The sequence below is a fragment of the Microplitis demolitor genome, chromosome 4 (assembly GCF_026212275.2).
Source record: "Microplitis demolitor isolate Queensland-Clemson2020A chromosome 4, iyMicDemo2.1a, whole genome shotgun sequence".
NCBI classification, from domain to species: domain Eukaryota; kingdom Metazoa; phylum Arthropoda; class Insecta; order Hymenoptera; family Braconidae; genus Microplitis; species Microplitis demolitor.
The window spans coordinates 10672141-10693320 of NC_068548.1; the positions used below are offsets into that span (position 1 = coordinate 10672141).

At 28.1% G+C, this 21180-nt stretch overlaps 2 protein-coding genes across 6 annotated transcripts in view; one reads left to right on the forward strand and one right to left on the reverse strand.

Annotated features, from left to right (window-relative positions):
- Positions 1–14590, reverse strand: part of LOC103571805 (phosphoglucomutase) — a 73136-nt gene extending 58546 nt beyond the window's left edge. Inside the window, exons 1-2 of one of the 4 annotated variants that reach the window (XM_053738659.1) lie at positions 14488–14590; positions 10503–10788 (exon numbers count right to left, since the gene is read on the reverse strand). In XM_053738659.1, the coding sequence (XP_053594634.1) occupies positions 10503–10736 (234 nt within the window). In that variant the 5' untranslated portion in view covers positions 10737–10788; positions 14488–14590. Of the gene's footprint in view, positions 1–10502; positions 11143–14487 lie in introns of those variants that run through there. The other 3 variants (XM_014440994.2, XM_014440990.2, XM_014440996.2) reach the window with 3 other exon arrangements.
- The window catches only part of LOC103569521 (cold shock domain-containing protein E1), a 102260-nt gene continuing 95331 nt past the window's right edge, over positions 14252–21180 (forward strand). The window contains exons 1-3 of one of the 2 annotated variants that reach the window (XM_008546859.3): positions 14252–14342; positions 14952–16532; positions 16600–16779. In XM_008546859.3, the coding sequence (XP_008545081.1) occupies positions 16143–16532; positions 16600–16779 (570 nt within the window). In that variant the 5' untranslated portion in view covers positions 14252–14342; positions 14952–16142. Of the gene's footprint in view, positions 14343–14532; positions 14625–14951; positions 16533–16599; positions 16780–21180 lie in introns of those variants that run through there. The other variant, XM_053738658.1, reaches the window with a different exon arrangement.

Sequence of the window (21180 nt, forward strand, 5' to 3'; positions counted from 1 at the left end):
TAGTTAATTTCAATTTCCTCTTTTATATAATCATTTATTTTAATTCACCAAATTTTTCCAGTAAAATATCCCATCAAGTAATAGATTTCTTTCTCGAGTAACTGACGCTATCCTTTTCTACTTCGCGCGTCTCAGTCTATCTCTCTCGATTTCGCGTCTTTCTACGTTCACGTTAAACTTTAGATTTTTTTCTTAACAAAATTTTACTAATTTTACTGACATCAATTTATTGTACTCAATTTTAATTTAATTTATTGAATTCTCAATCTTTTCTTATTACTTTTCACAGCATTTGATTACGGAATCTGTATTGTATTTGACGTGTAGTTCCTGCTGATCTTGTTGCCGGTCCGTCCGACTCTGTCCAGAATCACCTCGTGCACTCACTAATATCTAAGTCCGCGACCCCTCGGCTATTTTCGTAAATTTTCCCACTCTTATTAGTTTCTAATTAGGGAGGGAGGATGAGCCTCCAAAATTGGCGTTTTCCGGGGACCAGTCGATAAACTAGATCACGGGGTTAATCGATTTTCGTTAATTAACCAACCGCGGGGAATTCAAGGACAATTTAAATTTAAATTATTTGAATTAGTTAATTTTACCTTGTTACAGAGTTAGTAATGCGACTAGTCACCGGGTGTCGCATGGATCACTAAGGCCCGTCCGTTCGTCATTTCCTTAGTCTAAGAAAGTGGGAATAGGTTTCCGGGGAAGTGAACTAAAAGTGAAACAATATAAGGGACTGCGAAACGTGAAATAGATAGAGTTGTCCAGACGACGACAGTGGCAGGACGCAAAAGGATAACCAAGGTAAATATATAAGTCTACGTCCGTTTCACGTGGAATGAGGCGATTTATTAATTAATTATTGGTCTACTTCATTATTAGGCCTTTGGGCCGATAATTTCCTTAATTAATAATTAAATAAAATACTAATGCGTACTGTACATTGACAGATATTCAAGCATACTAATTCACTGGGAGCAACCGAGACGAGGAAAATTTTCGAGAGACAACCAGCCGGCACGGAACGAAGCAGACCACCAGATACGTTCCTCATTCCGTTGCTGCTGTATAATTTAATAAAGGTAAAAATTATAATTAATTATGGCCACTAAATTAATTATTAGATGGCCGAATTAATTATAATTAATTTACTTAACATCTTTCCGCTGGTTCCGAAAAATTAGATTGGTAGCTCAAGGCCTTGCGACGCCAATTAACCGGACGAATGTTCTAGTCAATTTTAAACGTAATTCTAGTCGTAAATTTAGTCATAAAATATTTTTAAAATAATTCTAATTAAAATTATAAAATCGAAAATCAGAATTTTAAGACGCTAGAAAATTTACGGTAAAATTGTGCCGAGTAAAAGTTAAGGACGGATTATTTTGTCAGTAAATTGAGTCGAGTATTGAAGTACGTTGTAAGAATATTTATCAGAAAAATTGAGTAAATTGAATATATAAATTTTGGAAGTAAATGTTAATGGGAAATCTATCAGTGAAAATTAATTAATTAATTATTAAATTAAAACCGAAATTAATTAATTAATAAATATAAAATGAATTAAATAAGTCAGTGGAATTTAATAAGAAGTAAATATTGGTGAAACATTTATATTGGAACTTTTATTAGTAAAATTTTTATATTGGAAATATAGAGTCTATTAATTGAGTATAAGAAAGTGGCGTCATGAAATAAATAGAGTTCAAAGTTAAGTCAGTAGTTTCAAGTAAAAGGAAAAACTGTGTCTGTGATTTAGGTCCGGTGGACAGGTTAAGTTTCTTTTAAATAATTATACATCCAGGGGATGATTTTTAAATTAAAATTAAGGTTTACCGTCCAGGGGACGAGTTATTAAATTTAGTTAAGGTTAATGTCCAGGGGACAAGAATAAGGTTCACCGTCCAGGGGACGAGAGATATTTTAACGTGGGTGTGTGGGTGTGGAAAACGTCCAGGGGACACATTAGTTTGTCATAAGTACCTTAGTTTGTCATAAGTAACCGTCCGGAAGACGAGAAAATTTAGTTTGTCATAAGTAGTGTCCAGGGCACACATTAGTTTGTCATAAGTATCTTAGTTTGTCATAAGAAATAATTATTGTCATAAGATTGATAAAATAAAGCAAGGTGCTTAGTTTAATTTAATTTGGATTAACATTATTTCAGCCTATTCTTCGATTCCTCTCCTCTCTCACAAAATATTACAAACGACCCTGAGTAGTAAATTAATCTAATTTAATTAAAATAAAATCATACAACATCCGATTCTGAAAGGCCGAGTCCATCTTCCAGTGGCACCCTATTATTCGACTATAATACTAGGTGCGACCAGACTTGGTAAGAATAATCTCTCTGTCATAATTTTAATTGTTAGTTGTAAATAACTTTAATCGATAAATTAAAATATATTATTGATTAAAAATGAGTTTAAATCCAAAAGAAAATAATTATTAATTAGAAAAAACTATAATAATAAGTTATTTGTTCAATTAATAATTAATTAATAGATTTTTTTTATTTGACGAAGTCATGGACCGCTGATTCACTAACAGTATCCCAAAGTTACGAAACGATAATCGGCCAGTAATAAGTAGCCATTCATTGGCCAGCCATCGGCAGCGTCGTTTAAAATATTAAACGGCTGCTGGTAATTAACCATGCTTGGGCCATTACTAATTGCTAATGCTTGGCTGAGTGACGGCAGTCAGACATCAGCCGATCTACATCATTTTTTCCATTAACGGCGACTTTGTATGGGTAATAGACATCTCTTACGTTTCAATTTTCGATGAATAAAATCCAATTGATATTTGATTTTAATTTGATATTAATAAACTAAATATCAATATTAATAAAGGTTAATTAATTTTTATGATTAAAGAATTTCAATAATATGCAAAATATAAGATTAAAAAAAGAAATGCCAATTGATATTTTATTTTTTAAATTATTAAAATTCATATAACTCGGAAACTATAAACTTTAGCGACTTGACTCATGTGACTTCTTTTAATGAGAATAAAATTTCCTACAAAATTCCTTTTAACATTTTCAGTGTAATTTCATTGGTTTACGTTCTGCAAGCCAATAAAGGTCAATTTCATAGGAAAAATGACTACCGCAGCGAACACAAGTGAAACAGCTGGAATTACAGCTAAGTTACTATGGGCACACTTGAAGAACACCAAATGCTCTACAATTTGCGACTAAAACCGCGTCGATATCATAAAACGCAGCTGAGTATTAGAAAGTAAAAAGAAAATTAATTTAATTTACGTGTATTTTAAATGGGAAGTCTTGGAAATCAAATGGAAAGTATTTAGGACTGGAATTAGGAGCTCATATTTGGCAGGAATTTTCGTTTTAGCATAAAAAACAACATTTTGCTTGATGAGCAACGAAAAAAATACTTTCGCCGGAAACGAAGCACCCTAATATATATATTGGACCTATACACATAATTAAATATTTATAGGTTTCATATCATTGAAGTCTGATTAGATCTAATCATACATAGACTTATGTATAACTACATCTAAGTTTATATCAGTCATGTCTGATCAGATCTAATTACATATAGATTTATATATAATTATATATGATCTCATATATAATCATATATACTCATATATGTATATATAATCAGATAAAATCATTTTTTATCGGGTAATTTTTAATATCGATGCACTGTTATCAGCTCCTAACGTCTACTGTACAAATATAAATTGAAAAAATCCATGGCATTATTTAACTCAAATTATCAAATTACTACATCCTACATAAATAATGCATCAAATAATAAATTTGGTTCTGCACATAAATTAAAATAGAATTTATTAGATAGACATAGTCAAATCTATTATATATAAACTTATATATATGGGCAGGGGGGAGGAGTAGGGGAGAGACAAAATGAGGTACTATTAAAATAAATTTGAGAAAAACCGTAAAGGTTCGATGTAACTAAAAAAAAAAGTTTGGATAATCCAAAAGTGCACGCCTCATAACGCTTATTCAAAAATATAAAATATTTTATTATTTAAGTATCCTACCGAAGAAATTAAAATTTAAAAAATAAATAAATAAAAATAAATGCTATTAAATTTATTATTATTATTTTTTTTTTTTCATTATTACTTTTATTTATTGGAATTTTAGGGTTCAATCTTTCGCGGTATGGGTTTTAGATCAGAAACATACAGCTCATGTGCGTATATATTTATCACCTGACCACCAGCGCCCGAACAAGGCCACAGGCTAGACATCGTATAAACATAGAGATATGTCTATATTGAACAGTGTTTTTCAATATTTTTCATTAATTATAACTAAACGAGATCGAATTAAACCGCGATTTCGAACAGCAAATAATCCGGGTTCGTTCTAAAGGTAATAAAAAATAAATGGAGAGGATGGGTTAAGTTTTTTAGAGGTAATCGTGGCACATCCACACACACACACACAGACATCCGGACGTTCACGAAAAATTTCATTTAATCAGATTTTTTTTTTAGTATTAAACAAAATATGTGTTTTGAACACATCGAGTGTGATAATAAGAGCATTTCTCTTGATAATATTGCACCTGTATTACCTTACAAATATTGAATGAATTATACAAAGGTAATTTAAATCTGGAAAATTGCTTCACTTCGACATGTTGAGAGTAATGCACGACCTCCAACACTTATCGCATTATGAAGCGTGAAATCAGTAGCCTATAATCATTAACAATTGATTCCGCATCGAATGGTCATGGTCCTATGCCGATATATTTAGTAGTTTTTTCGTGCTTGGTGAACAAAAAAAAACTTTTATCATATATGTATAGATTATTGAGAGACGGAAAGAATAAGTATATAATAATTAAGGGGAAAGGGAAAAATTTTAATTCCACGCCTTATACAGAATAAACGTGAAATGCGCATGCACGAATTTTATTTAAATTATAATATAATTATTAATAAAATATTTAAAACAAATGATAAGATGATGAAAATGATAGTCCAATACTGACCTAACGATTAAGAACAAGAATATCATGAAAAATAACAACTAAATCATGAATGAGGTGCTAGATAGTAATTTTTTTTTTTGTGGAAAATTTAAAAAATTATTTTAAAAAAATCAAAAGGGGACCTAACGAAAAAATTGGTGGACCTTAACGGACCTAACGAAGACCTATCGATTAAGGTCATTTTCGTTGCGAAATTCTTAAAATGAAGTACTAAATAGTAAATTTTTTATGGAAAATTAAAAAAATTATTTTAAAAAAAATAAAAGGGGACGTAACAAAAAAATTAGTGGACCTTAACGGACCTAACAGAGACCTACCGATTAAGGTATTTTCGTTGCGAAATTCTTTAAATGAGGTGCTAAGATTGTGTAGGTAATTTTTTCTTCAATTAAGAAAATCAAGTATCTTGAATTAATAAAGAAGTGTTTTCATTCAACCGTCAAAGTGTTTTCGACTTAAGAAACGATTTCTTAACGAAAGATTTAAAATTCAAGTAAAATTAATACTTGATCGGAGAAAATTCACATTCTTGACTCAAAAAATTTATATTCAGCCAAAATAGTTTTTTTTTTCTGTGTATCTTTACAACGACTCAATCAAACATTTTCAAAATTAAGTCAGCTCTAGAACGCAATAAAACGCAAGGATTGCCACCTCGAACATAAAAATCGTTTCATAGTTTGAAAGATATCGACGACAAAAAGTTTAAAAAAAATGTTGGAAAATCCAAAATTGCACACCTCAATCGCTCATTTTATTTTTAATCATTACTTTTGCACGACTCATGATGCGAAGCATCAGAGTGTGCTTTACAATCGAAAAATTTTTTTCGCCTTACTTCGGCATCAATTTTTCAATTATAATATCCTTGTTAGTTCACGGAATTGAGATATTTTGCATACTATTTTGAAGCAGGGTTGCGAATTCTTCAATGAGAATATTTGCAATTCAAAATTAAATTTTTGATTCGTAATTGAAATTATATCGATTAAAATTACGAAATTAATTTTTAATTCAACAACTTGAATTGAAAAATTAATTTTAATTTAGAAACGTGAGATTAAATATTAAAAAATTAATTTTAATCCAGAGACGTATGATTCAAAATTTTAAAATTGATATTTAATCCGGCATGAGAGATTCAACATTGAAAAATGAATTTAAATCTACACACGTGGGATTAAAAATTAAGAAATTACTTGTTAATTCAAATACATGGGCTCAAAAATTGGAAATTACTTTTCAATTTAGATACGGTTCGCAATCAGATAAGTAATCAAGACAAAAAATTTGACAGCACTTATAACAGGAAAGAATACTGTTTTACTTGTCCTTCAAGTTTAAATATTTTTGAACTTACTCTTGATCGTCATATATAATAGAATTTGAAATAAAAAGATCATTCATAGTTGAGACATTCAAGAATGAAATTTTTTGAATAATTTTCAGTGTAAACAGAGAATTTAAAATTAAAACAACACTAATCCGATGTTCGAAATTAAAAATTTTTTATTTAATTTTTGATACGAAAATAGAAAATTAAAAAACGGAATGTAAATTTTTAATCCCCTTTAGCTATGGCTAATTAAAATTTTTGATTAACTTCTCAATTATTAATTATGGAATTTGAGATTAGAAAGTAATTTTCTACCTGGTTTTCCGAATTGAAATTGTTCATTTAATGTTTTATTTTAAAACGTAGATTTAAAAACTAAACTATTCCATTTTAACGCTACTTTACTTTAATATTTTGAATTCAAAGATATTGAATTAAAAATTAAAAAATCATCTTTAATTTGTTGTTTTTGGATTATGAAATATAAAAAAAAATTTAATTGAAGTACTAATGCAATTATAAATTTAATGCGCTATTTGCAACCCTGTCTTGAAGATAATTTAATGGAGATTAGTTCCATACTTTTAAAAAATTTATTTACTTCAATAAAAACGGGAAAAACATCAAAAAAATAGTTTAAAAAAATTTCCTGTCTGTCAAGTATGAAACCCGTATACATCATAACTTGCAAAAAAATCCAGTAATTAAATCAAATTGCATGCCTTGAGCGCGAAGCGCTGAGGCTATGCTCTATACCCACCTGAAAATGAAAATGTCGATTTCGTCATATTAAATTGTTTCTAAATTTATAAATACACTTAAATGATTCAAAAAATATATATTGTTATAAAGAAAAATGATTAAACAACAGATTTTATACATTTTTACGTCGACTTATTACGATTTTTCTAAAAATTTTCTGTTTTTAGTGACTTGTAGCGTTAAATTACTCAGGAGTCATGGGCTAGTAAACACTATAACTTCCGAAAAATACAATTTTTCAACTTAATTTTTTTTTAATATCTTCGTATAGTTGATGCGAAGACCCGTTTTGAAAATGACAGCTAAATATCGTATGGTTTAATTATAATTAATATTTTTAGATAGACATCACACGAAAATTTTTACCCTTTGAGCAGCCATATTACTTATTTTTTTAAATATACATTTATTTCAAGAGTGAACATAGCCAAGATAATTTGTTTTTTACTTATCGTTTCCTATGCATCAATTATCTTTCGATAGTATCGGTAGATGGCACGGAATATACCTATACTAAAGTATACATATTAGCAGATGGCGTTTTTCAGATAAAATGGCGGGCTATTTAAAAAACTTATAATCTGATTGTTTTTAATTAACAGTCAATACAAAAAAATATGTTGAAATTCAAAATAATATAACGGTTTTCAATGAAAAATTGTTGTATGTGTAATAAACTTTTAACTCACTTGAGTATCATTCACATAAATGCTCAAGGCATGCACTTTTGGATTTACAATTTTTTTTTTTTTTAATTCTTTGAAATATTTGTATATATCGACAATACAAAGAAAATAAAAAAAAAGTTAGGCCAATTAATTGTGTCTATCAAGAGTTATTTGGTTTACTAAGTTCCATACAGGACAATTGACGACTCGTGTCACTGGGATTAAAATAATTTATATTTAATTAATGGAATAATCAATCGACTTAAGATTGGGCCGAAATTATTCTTTAATAAATCGTCTTCGTGTTGGTATACAATTTGACTTATTTCATTGTAATCAAAAGAGTATAGAGAAAATTTAATGTGAGTGAGTGAGTCAAAAAATTTAGAGCGATCATAAAGCACCCTCAGCCCTTTCGCGCTTGAGGTGTGCAGTAGCATTTAATGTCATTTTTTCTGGATAAATCATAACATAATGTACTGCTATGTATCTAAAATCATACCGATTTTTCATCTTTATGGTCTCTCTAGATTACCACATAACGTAATACAATTTGTTTTTTTAGTTTAAATAATACTATCAACAGAAGAATTGAAAAAACACCGTTTTTAACATTTTTCTCGGATATTTTTAATATTAACGCTATAATCTGAGTCGAAACTCATTTCAATCACTTACATTGTTTTGTACCTAAATACATTGATTTTATTGAACGTAACCGTAAATAAAAATTTTAAGAAAACTTGTCTATTAATTATTTATCGAAGCGCTGAATTTTCCAAGTTTAATATAAAAAAATTTTTTATTATTGAAAAATATTCAGAGAGATTAAAAATGTCAATTCATTTGAATCTTTTTCAATCCAACTCTCAACCCGAAATATGGAACTATTGCACACTTCAAGCGCGAAAGCGCTGAGGGTGCTTTATGATCGCTCTAAATTTTTTGACTCATTCACTCACATTAAATTATCTCTAGACTTTTTCAATTACATTAAAATCGGTCAAATTTTATACCAACAAAAAGACAATTTATTAAAGAATAATTTCGAACCAATATTAAGTCGATTAATTATTCCATTAATTAAATATAAATTATTTTAATCCCAGTGACACGAGTTGTCAATTGTCGTGTATGAAACTTAGTAAACCAAATAACTCTTGATAGGAACAATTAATCGGTCTGAACTTATTTTTATTATCTTTGCATTTTTGATCACAAGAATCCTATTGAAAATTACTGTCTAAATCCTTTTAGTTTAATTGTAATTAATTAGAAACGTAAAACTGATTATTCACGAAAAGTTTAGCGGCCAATTTTATTTTTACTATTGTTATTATTATAAAAGTAAATTTTTTTTTCTTTTCTTCTCCCCATCAACTACTGGTAGCAGCACTAACGTCAAACAGTAGGTTTGAAAAAAAAGAGCGACATCTACAACAAAAATGCGGGATATTTAGAAAAAATTAAAAAAAAAAATTCAACTGGAGTCAACAAATAAAAAAATCAAATTAATGATTCAAAAGTTGAATAAAAATTCATAATAAAAAAAAAAAAAATAAAAGTATTGATTAAAAATAAAATGAGCGATTGAGGTGTGCAATTTTGGATTTTCCACCTTTTTTTTTGGTATTGAGAATGATTGAAAACTGTCAATTCATTCAAATTTTTTGCGATCCCACACGTGACCCTAAAATTCGAAACTTTTTTGGTATTGACAAAGATTCAGAAAGATTACAAATATCAATTTATTTGAATCTTTTTCAATTCTTTGGAAGTTTAAAATTCTCATATTATTTTTAGATTTAATATAATTAAAAAGTATTAATTTTATGTTCAGATGAAAACCTTGTGGTACCGGAAGTAATCAAAAAAATTTAATTCTCATTTTTTTCAATACTTTTAATGAGTATTTTTAATCAGGGTACTCAGATTTTAATTCGGGCAAGATAATTGTAATTTTTTTTTATAATAAAAAAACTGCAAAACATTGAAAGCAAAATTAGATTTAAATATTTTTTAATTCTTCGCCGGATCCTGAATTTAATATTGTTTTGTTGAACGAAATTTAGAAAAATTGAAAATTTTTAATTTATTGCAATTTTTTTCAATCCTACACTCGATCCGAAGTATCGAACTATTTTGGTATTGAGAAAGATTGAAAACTGTCAATTCATTCGAATTTTTTGCGATCCCACACGTGACCTTAAAATTCGAAACTTTTTTGGTATTGACGAAGATTCAGAAAGATTACAAATATCAATTTATTTGAATCTTTTTCAATTCCTCGAAAGTTTAGAAATTCTTATATTATTTTTGGATTCAATATAATTGAAAAGTATTAATTTTATGTCCAGATGAAAACCTTGTGGTACAGAAAGTGTTCAAAAGTATACAATTCTCATCTTTTTCAATACTTTTCAATGAGTATTTTTAATCAGGGTATCTAAAATGCAAGAATTTGTTCCCTACGATCCAGCTTTAATGGTTAAGTAGTAATTAACCTGTAATAAGGAAAAAAAAACTGCCCTGGTTAAAAATACTGATTGAAAAGAATTGAAAAGCGGTCACTCCATGCAAACTATATATTTATATATACAAACAAAAGAATTGAAATCATTGAAAAGAATTCGAATTTCATAATTTTTAATTCTTTTCAATCAATATTTTTAAACAGGGTGTAAATGAATTAAATACACTTAAATTACTTACACCATTAGCTGCAGCTATGCGTATGATTTTCTCAACTGCTTCTTTACAATAATATCGTCCATCACCTCCTACGACTAGAGCTCCATTAAGATTATCTTTTAGAACTTCAAAAATAGATTGAATAAAATTTTCCGTATAATGCTCTTGCTGAAAAGTTTTCACAGGTTTTCGAAGTCCTGAAGTTCCTGGTTTTTGATCGTAATATACTTTGGTTGGTATTATAGTTGAATACATTTTTTGTTCAATCCAAATTTAAGTATGAACGTAATTTTTATATTGATTACAGCTGATAGTTAAAAAGATTCTTACGTAATTACTTAATTTTATCAAATCTATAGGTTATCGAGTAATATTTAAATATAAACAAACTTTTAATGTTGAATATATACAAATGTATGACGGTATCCAAACACAGTAGTTTTATAGATTAAAAATAAAATATTAGCTGAACTTAAGAAATGAATGATTCAGTATGAAAAATATTGAACCAACTGAAAAAATGACGAGCACAAAATAGTACGAAAAAATTATTTTTATTGTCAGTTTAAGAGTACGTATAAATATATGGATGTGTATATTTGCTACGAAAAACGAATAAAGGTGATTGGTTCTATCTCAAGTATACTCTAAGAGTAAGAGAGACAGCTACTTTAGCTGCAAAATGACGGAAAGCTACTGACGAAATTTTACATCAAACTTGATTGAAATAAGTGGATGTTCAATTTGACGTCAACTTTTCTGCCTAAAAATTTCTGTCAAAAATGTAAAGTAACTTTTATTCATATGATTGTGAATCCAGCAGATATATATTTAACAACTTACCCTGATAGTCACCCCTAATAGCACTGTTTGCTTTAGAAAAGTTTACTTACAAAAGTTTCGTTAATTTTTTCGTCAAATTTCCGTCAATTTCGGACTTTTCCATTTTTTTACGACAATTTGTATGCTAAATTGTCTACAATTTAAGGGTAAAAATGTACTTAACAATTATTGAAGTCAAATTAACAACAAATTGATATAAAATTTACCTAAAAATTAAAGACAACTTTTTTCTAGTCAACTTTTGGAGTAAATTTGCATTCTAAGTCGGGCAGTAAATTTACGTCGAATTGAATAGCAAGTTGCATACAAATTGTCGTAAAGAATGGAAAAGTACGGAGTTGACGAATATTTGATGAAAAATTCAAGGAAACTTTTGAAAGTAAACTTTTGCTCAAGCAAACTGTGCTATTAGGGACAGTTTGCTTGTCGTGATTAAAAATACTCATTGAAAAGGATTGAAAAAGATGAGAATTGAATACTTTTGAACACTTTCTATACCCCAACATTTCCATTTGGACATAAAATTAATCCTTTTCAATCCAAAAATAATATGAGAATTTCTAAACTTGCGAGGAATTGAAAAAGATTCAAAAGAATTGATATTTTTAATCTTTCTAAATACTTCTCGATACCAAAATAATATATCACATTTCGGGGCACGTGTAAGATTGAAAAGAATTCAAATGAATTGAAATTTTTGAATCTTTCTAAAGTTCTTTCAACAAAATAATATTAAATTCAGGAACCAGCAAAGAATTAGAAAATATTCAAATCAATTCCGCTTTCAATGTTTTACAGTTTTTTCGTTATAAAGAAAATTATAATTACCTTGCCACGAATAAAAATCTAAGTAATTAGAACAATATAATTGTTATAATGCCCATCATAAATTTTATTTCAATTATGATTATAAGAATTTTTTTTGTGTAAGAAGTGTGAATTTTCAATTTCTTGATGTCGAATAGAAATCTTCATAAATTAGATTAATAGCGAATTACCTTATCGAATAATTCTTCCGATCCGAACACTCGATCCGAAATATTGAACTTTTTTGGTATTGAGAAGGATTCAAAAAGATGCAAAAATTTCAATTCGTTTGAATTCTTTTCAATCGCACACATGACCCGAAATGGGATATTATTTTGGTATTGAAAAGTATTCAGAAAGATTAAAAATATTAATTCTTTTGAATCTTTTTCAATTTCTCGGAAGTTCAGAAATTCTCATATTTTTGGATTCAATAGAATTGAAAAGTATTAATTTTATGCCCAGATGAAAATCTGGTGGTATAGAAAGTATTCAGAAGTATTAAGTTCTCATCTTTTTCAATCCTTTTCAGTGAGTATTTTCAATCAGGGTGAGAATTAAAGAGTATTCAAAATATACAAGAATGAATCCTGATGAATATATTTGAATTCCACTCTAGAATTAAAAGGTATTCAAACGATAAAAAATTTAATCCCCTTCAATACTTTCGAATTCCACTTTGGAATTGAAAGGTATTGGAATGATAAAAGATTGAATTCTTTTCAGTACTTTCGAATTCCACTTTGGAATTAAAAGGTATTGAAATGATGAGAGATTGAATTCTTTTCAATACTTTTGAATTCCATTTTAAGAATTACAAAGTATTCAAATAATCGAAATTTCAATCCCATTCAATACTTTTCAAAACCTCTGTTGGGATTGAAAAGGATTGAAAAAATTTTCAATCCCTCTCAATGAGTATTTTTAATCAGGGTGAGCAAAAACGACAATTTGTATGAAACTTGCTATTTAATTTGACGTAATTTTACTACTTGAATTAGAATGCAAATTCACTTCAAAAGTTGACTAGAAAAACGTTGTTGTTAATTTTCAGGCAAATTTTATGTCAATTTGTTGTTAATTTGACTTGAAAAATTTTTAAGTATTTTTTTACCGTCAAATTGTAGACAATTTTACGTATACATTTGCTTACCTTCTGAAATGGTAAAAATGAACATTACCGACTTTTTTTTCTCGTAAAAAGTTATTTCTCTACCTTGATAGCCAAGTTGGCGAGAAACTGGCGTGAAACTTACAGCCGCAACTAGACGCCAAATTGGCCGCAAAAGTTGGTACTTCCAAAGTTGATAGACACTTTTTGAGAAAGTTGGTGATAAAAGTTAGAAATCTAATAAGTTGACGGTCACTTTCTGAGAAAGTTGGTGGCAAAAGTTGTAATCATAAGTTGACGGAAAGTTGCCTTCAATTTTCTCAGAAACTTACTTTCGAATTGCGGCTCTTCCCTGGTGTCAACTTTCTCAGAAAGTTAGCGGTAATTTATAGCCAAAAGTTGCAAAAGCTAGAGTTGTCGACAACCTGTGGTCAAGTTGGTCGCAAACTAATGAATACCAACTTTTTAACGAGCAACTCGTGCTTTCAGGATAAATTGAGCAAAAATTCACAGAAGATTTTTTTTTCTAACTTTTGCTGTCAAATTGTCGTCAAATTTGGGCAGAAAATTACGGGTAGTTTCAATCTCACAATACAGTCAATTTCAAGCTAAAGTGGCTATCAGGGTAAGTAATTGAGATCCGGGATCTGGTTAAAAGTCAATTATCATCAAGTCGCAGTCAAGTTGGTAATTCGAGTAGAGTAAATGAATAATTGAAAATATGCCCGAATGAATTGAAAAATATCGAATGATACTGAAGTTAGCTGACGTCTAATAATTTTTGAACTTTTTTTTAAACAATAAATTAAAAAAAAAATAATTTAAAAAATTGTACTTGTAGTTTTTAAAATTTTCTAAATGTGCATATTTTTAGTTTTTGTTTTTTTGTAATTTATTTGTTTGAAAAAAAATTCGAAATTTACAATTGTCTGCTAACTTCAGGATCATATATATCGATAGTGCATTGTCGAGTGCATATTATATATTATACTCTATACCTATAGCCCCTATCTATAGGTAAATATTTTATACATTATACCTAATGCTGACATGTTGACAACTAACATGGCGGTATGTCGTCAGTGCTGTGCTGTGTCGTGGTAAGTTTTCTGAAAATTAATTTTTCTCCATGATTGCAAGCTTCATATTGATTGATAAATAATTATATTAATGTTTTAGTAGAATTCATAGTATCGTGCATGATAAGTAATAATATTTTTCTTATTGATAATACTCTCTTCTTACCAACAAATCCATTTTCTTTTATGATGTACTTAGAATACCGTAGTAATTGCCGACTGAACTTGAGACATTTGTTGTTTTATTTGATTAAATTAAAAGCCATGAAAACTTGTATTATATTCGAATGTTTTTTATTTCTGGTAAGTCAAAAATAACTATCCTTATTTAGTTAGCTTGAATTTTTTTTTCACGGTAAGATAATTTTTATAAACTATTCAGAAATTTAACAAATGTTACATCTTACCGGATATCATAGATAACCTATATTTCCTTGATATAAATTTCAATATTGAAAGCTTTTATTTATATCACGAATACTTTAAATCAACAGTTAAAATTAATTGCAACAATTATTTTATTTACACATGTACATATAAACACTAATAAAGAATATCAGTTTAAAGCTTGCAATGACAAAATTTAATCTGTTAATGTTTTTATGACTGATAATTTTTCTTTTGTTGCAGCTTGTGTAACTGTTAGTTTGGGACAATTTTTAAATTTAGCACTAACTGTAAATTTCACTTTAAAAATAAAAGTTAAAATAATATAAAATATAACACAGTCACACTCAGCACGCATTGAAGACATCTGAAGATTATCATGTTGATATCTATTTAATAATATAATTTATTGTCTCGGTTTCGTCTTATTTATCATAAAATATTTATTTTATAATAGTTGAGATTCAATTTTCAATGCAACACTATAGTTTTTCAATTATAAAGTGATTAAAAAATAAAACAACAAAACTAAACAAAACACAATCATCAAAAATCAAGTTTTTCCAATCTGATGAAATAGATGATAATTTTATAAGTTATCACTACGAAAGTTTAATAAGATGGTTAATGTATATATTAGATAAAGTACTGTACAAAAATTAACTATTACTGCGTATCGTGGATGAATACTAAAACTTATTTTCCTCAACAAAACTCTTATACGCAACGTTTTTTTTCCCAAAGAGTATTAATTTTATTTTTAAGAAATAAAATTATTTTTTGGTGCTTTGTTTTTGTTGATAAATAAAACAAATAAATTTTAATAGTAATGATGATAATGATAATAATTACTACACTTTGAAGTGATAAATAATAACTAAAATAGTATTAATTTAAGATACGAATTCAAATGATGAATTAAAAAAAAAAGCAACAATTATCATTCTTTCGTCCTCCTCGTCAATCTCGTTATATTTTGGTCACGAAAATACGACTTGATCAATTAATTTATGATTGCATTTGAAAGATGTTTTTTTTTTTTTTGTAAAGTTATTATGTTTTAATGTTTACTTGATAATTCTATAAAAAATTGATGATATTAAATAACGTAAAACTAAATAATGAACGATGTAAGGTACCAAGAACCATTCTGTGATATGTATGTTAACACTTAAATATTTGAAGACTAAAAATTTCTTTGTATAAATATATTTCTTCAATTGAGCGTCGTCAGCAGAACAAGCATTACTTGTTTTTTTTTTATATAAAAAAAAAAATAACTAAAATGATATTAAACTAAGGAGAAATTAAAATACCTTATTGAGACTGGAAGCTAATATATATAAATTTAAATAATAAAAGAACTTTAAACTCGGTCATATAAACTTTGAAATTTGTACTAAAGAAAAGTGCCGAAAGAATTTCAAAAGCATTATGTCCAATAATCCTCAGTGGAAAACGTTTCATCCACCAATTATGAATTCTGATCCTGCTATACTTGATTATAAATCAATGTCGATATCTACGAAAAGTATTATTAGTGAATCACAACAAACAGCAACTAATAACTATCGTGACGGTTCGAATTATTGTAGTGATCGCAGCTTTATGGGATCCCCGGATGAATGCGGAAAAAATTCGTCTTCATTCAGCACTTGTTCTAGTAATGTTATTACGTCACATAATGACGCTACTCGATTTTCTGATCGTACTCTGTCAAGTATGGATATTGGTATTAACTACACGACTGAGTCAACTACTAATAATTCAATATATCAAGACCAATCTGGTCCACGAGAGGCCGGAATTATTGAGAAATTATTGGTAAATAGAGATCATATCTAACTACTATATTTAAAAAAAAAACTAATATATTACTTATTATTTTTAGCATTCATATGGATTTATACAGTGTTGTGAACGGCAAGCGAGATTATTTTTTCACTTTAGCCAGTTTAGTGGTACAATAGAACATCTCAAAATAGGTGATCCAGTAGAATTTGAAATGACTTATGACAGGAGAACTGGCAAGCCAATCGCCAGCACTGTCAACAAAATTGCGCCTGAAGTTGTAAGATACATTTATATTGTTTATTTATTTAAATATCATGCACACTCAGACAAAAAAATATAAGATAAATGTCCCAATACCGGAACAACAAGGGATATACGACTGATTTTTATCGTTTTAAAAATATTCAAATAGATCATAAACCAAAATAATTTATTATATTAGATAGAATAGACATTTACCTATTCAAAAATGATCAAATTAGTTTATTTTTCTTAAATTTAATATAAAAAAATTTTTTTTTACTATGACACCCCAAAAACCCAATAACGGAACGCTGAAGTAGCCTTGCCCCAATACCAGAATTCGGTTGTCTTAATATCAGAACAGTAAATAAAATGAGTTATTTTTTGCACTAATATGTATTCATTCATAGTGAAAATATTAACAAATATTAAATAATATTAATGTAAAATGCATTTAAAATGATTAAGTGATTAAATATTTAATAAAAAATAAATATTTTGAACTGAAGAATAGAAACAAAATAAATCATTTAAAGTTATACTATAAAAATGATTAAAAATAAAAAATTGAATACAAAAATTTACTTTTTATGATTTAAATCAGAGTTTATCTATATTTAATGCATTTTTTATAACAATCATACATACTGCATTAACTATTAGGGCTCCAGTAATAATTAATATTTCACTTGATTTAGCCAGTCAATAAAACTCACCGTTAATGTCCATCGATAACTTTAATATGAAAGATTGTTCCGGTATTAGGCAGGGGTTCATTTTATTGAACCAATAGACGAACAGTAAAATTAATATAATAATACTATTTTTTTCATATTGATAATATGTTTTCTTGATTTTTATATCATTCAAGATGTATCTGCAAAAAAAAAAATGATTGAAAAGTACTTTGATACATTTTCTAAAAGCTTAAGACCATTGACTGATTTCTTAGCAAAACCATCAAGAGAAATGAAAAAGTCATGGATCCGAGACTATTGCTATAATTAACATTTTTTTTTTTTCATATTTCGAATATATTCTAAAATCTATTTTATATTCTATCTTGTAACTAAGAAATGAAGGTTTTAAATAAAGAAAGTTTTATTTAATTTCATCACGTACGAGTTAAAATATAATATAATGATTATCGAATCGTTCCGGTTTTGGGTCTTGTTTCGGTATTGGGACATTTACCTTATATTTTCAAGAAAAATTGCTTGATTTAAGTATTTTGGTTACTTAAATGGTGCCTAGCAATTATTTTCTTTAATCAACTCAAATGTTTACTTTATTCAAGTATTTTATTTACTTGCTTAATACTAAGAAATAAATCTGTCTATCAGTTGACCGTGCGGGCCAGCACGAGAACTTCCCGCTGTTTTCGAGCTCGAAAATGCTTTTGTGTGCCATTGTTTTCGAAAAAAAAAATGTTGCTTACCATTTAATTCTTCAACGATATCTCTCGAACGAATTAACCGGTTGAGACGGTTAAGGCGGCAATTTACGCGGGTTATTGAGTTCTAGAGCTGATTCGATTTTGGAATTGATCGGATGAGTCACTTTATAGATAATCGAAAAAAACCATTTTTTACCATTTCTTTCTCCAACAATATCGCTTGAACAAATTAACCGATTGAAATGATAAAGGCGGTGATTGATGCGTTCTATTAAGTTCTAGAGCTGATTAGATTTTGAAATCGATCGTTCAACTCGTTTCAGAGAAACCAAAAAAAAAAAAAAAAAAACTAAAAAAAAACTGTCTATCGGTTGATCCAGCGGGTCAGCCCCAAAACTTCCAGCTATTTTCGAGCTTCTTGGAATCTTTGGATCGCAATTTTTTACACGGGATATTATTAGATATGCCTTTTTTATCTAATGTTGTTCATATTAGTTTTTTACCTTGACAACGATTTTTTTTATAAATAAAGAATTTTTCCCTTCCTAAGATTCGAACCTAGACGGATCACGCGAGACATGACCTAAGCTTTTGGACGCTCAGCTACGGTGACCCAATTGAAATTATGAACCTGAAATTCCAAACGTTGGATGCCAACGAATTTTCAAATCCCTTGAAAGCAGAAAAAAATATTCCTAACAGTAAATTGTCGTGCCGGATGTTGGAAAAATTAGAAAAAATTCCCTCTGGATACCAGAGGCCGAATTCCATCCTCACAAATTAAGGTTTTAAGTTTAAAAATCCGAAAAAAATACTCGTACTCTTTTGTTTACTCCAAAAAAATTATGATGTGTCATTACACTTATATTGACTCAGTAACAAAACCCCGTCACTCACCGTGCTCCGGAACCTCGTCAATCCACCCTCGGATGTCACTAGTGACATTTAAAAATCCGAAAAAGTACTTGTACGCTTTTGTTTACTACAAAAAAATTATGGAAGACAAAACAAAAGCCTACAAGTACAAAAGACTCCCCATAATTTTTCGGAGTAAAGTAAAAGCCCCTATACCCGCTTAGTACTATTAGTCGCTCATTTTAACTGTTTAAAGCGTTTTTTTATAATTTTTTATAAAAAAAAATTACAACTAAAAATATTATTATTATTAATAAATAATTATTTGTGAATCTAAATATATTATATGATGTATCAAATTATTTTATAATAGATTATAGATTTGAATTAAATGACTGTTTTCAAAATTGCGCTCAGCCGGGCATTTTTTACTTTAACGTTCATTCGTTAGATTAAATTTACGTTACATCAAATTTTTCAAGAATTCTTATAACTATATCTTATTAAATACATTTTTAAAATTCATAAAATTTTATATTATGAAAGAATAAAGTAGTATGATTTATAAATTATTTTCCAAATCAATAAACTTATCATAGTTTAATTAATGTTGTCTTTGAGCGACTATAGGGCCATGTGTTGATCGTGTAATAGTACATCACAACTTTTAGTGAGCGACTATAGATACACTCAAGGATCTTATTTAAAAAATTAATAATAATTAATCATCAAAATTATTCTTGATACTAATATTTTATTCTAATACTCGAAACTTCAAAAAATAATTATAAAAAAAAAATTATGTTTTTCATTTTATTTATTAATTTATATTGAGTGATTTAATCTCACTCAAATGAAAAGTGAGCGGGTATAGAAGCTCTTACCGTAAATAGAAGCGTACGAGTATTTTTTTTTATTTTTAAATGTCACCAGTGACATATGAGGGTAGATTGACGAGGTTCCGGAGCACAGAGGATATCTAAGATTTTCTCCCGAGTCCATATAAGTATCATAGACCCCCCCCCCTCCCATAATTTTTTAGGAGTAAGCAAAAGTGTACAAGTATTTTTTTCGGATCTTTTAATTCGAAACCTTGATTTGTGAAGGTGGAATTCGGTCTTCGGTATCCAGAGGGAATTTTTTCTAATTTTTCCAACATCCGGCACGACAATTTACTGTTAGGAATATTTTTTTCTGCTTTCAAGGGATTTGAAAATTCGTTGGCATCCAACGTTCGGAACTTCAAGTTCATAGAAATTATGTTTTTAATAAACTCTTAAGGCATTCATCGATGTTGATCATCTTAATTATTAATTTAGACAACTAAATAATAAATTTTAAATAAATATTTAATAGTTTATAGAAGTCGCTCTCGAAAAAATTAATATATTTTATATTGTTATCAATACCAATGAAAAATTTCATTTTGTTATTAAAAAAAATTTTTTTTCTAAGTGCCAGAATTTTTTCCTACTTTTTAATTATATCTTTCTTCAGTTTCTTTTTTTTTTATTTGATTAAATAATTGCTTTAATGAAGTTTCTGATTGTAATAAATTTAAGAACGTATTAATTAAATTGAAGAAATATTCGCTTGCCTTAAGTAATTCATACTTCTACAAATTTATTGCTGAAGTGTCGCAATAGTTTTCTTAAAATAAAAATTATCAATTTTGTTTTAAAAAAATATTACTTATTTTGAGGAATCATGGAAAGAAGAGAAAAATTCCTTAAATTTTATTTTTATTTTCTCTTAGTGCAACCCCATTACTAGTACTTTTATTCCACATATTATCAAAGATAAATATATATTTAACTACTGATGTTCTAAAAAAATCAACTATTTTTTTTTCTAACTGGTCACGAAATTTTGGCAGAAGATATTGAAATATAAACCCAGTTGAAATTCAAGTCAATATTAGTATCAAATGGTCGTGTATTGCAATTTTTTATTTTCTATTTGAATGACAGGAAAAGAAATTTTTTAGTTATGGAATTTCATAACTCCGTAACGGCAAATTGTGCATATAATGCCAGGATATATTTTGTAGAGAATCAAGCACTCTACAATAAATGTCACGTCATTAATGACGAATCCAATTTTTTTAAAGTTATCTGTGGTCAAAGCTGAATTAACAGTAAATTTCATTATTATTTGACCTTTCCGACGAAACTGTCAGACATT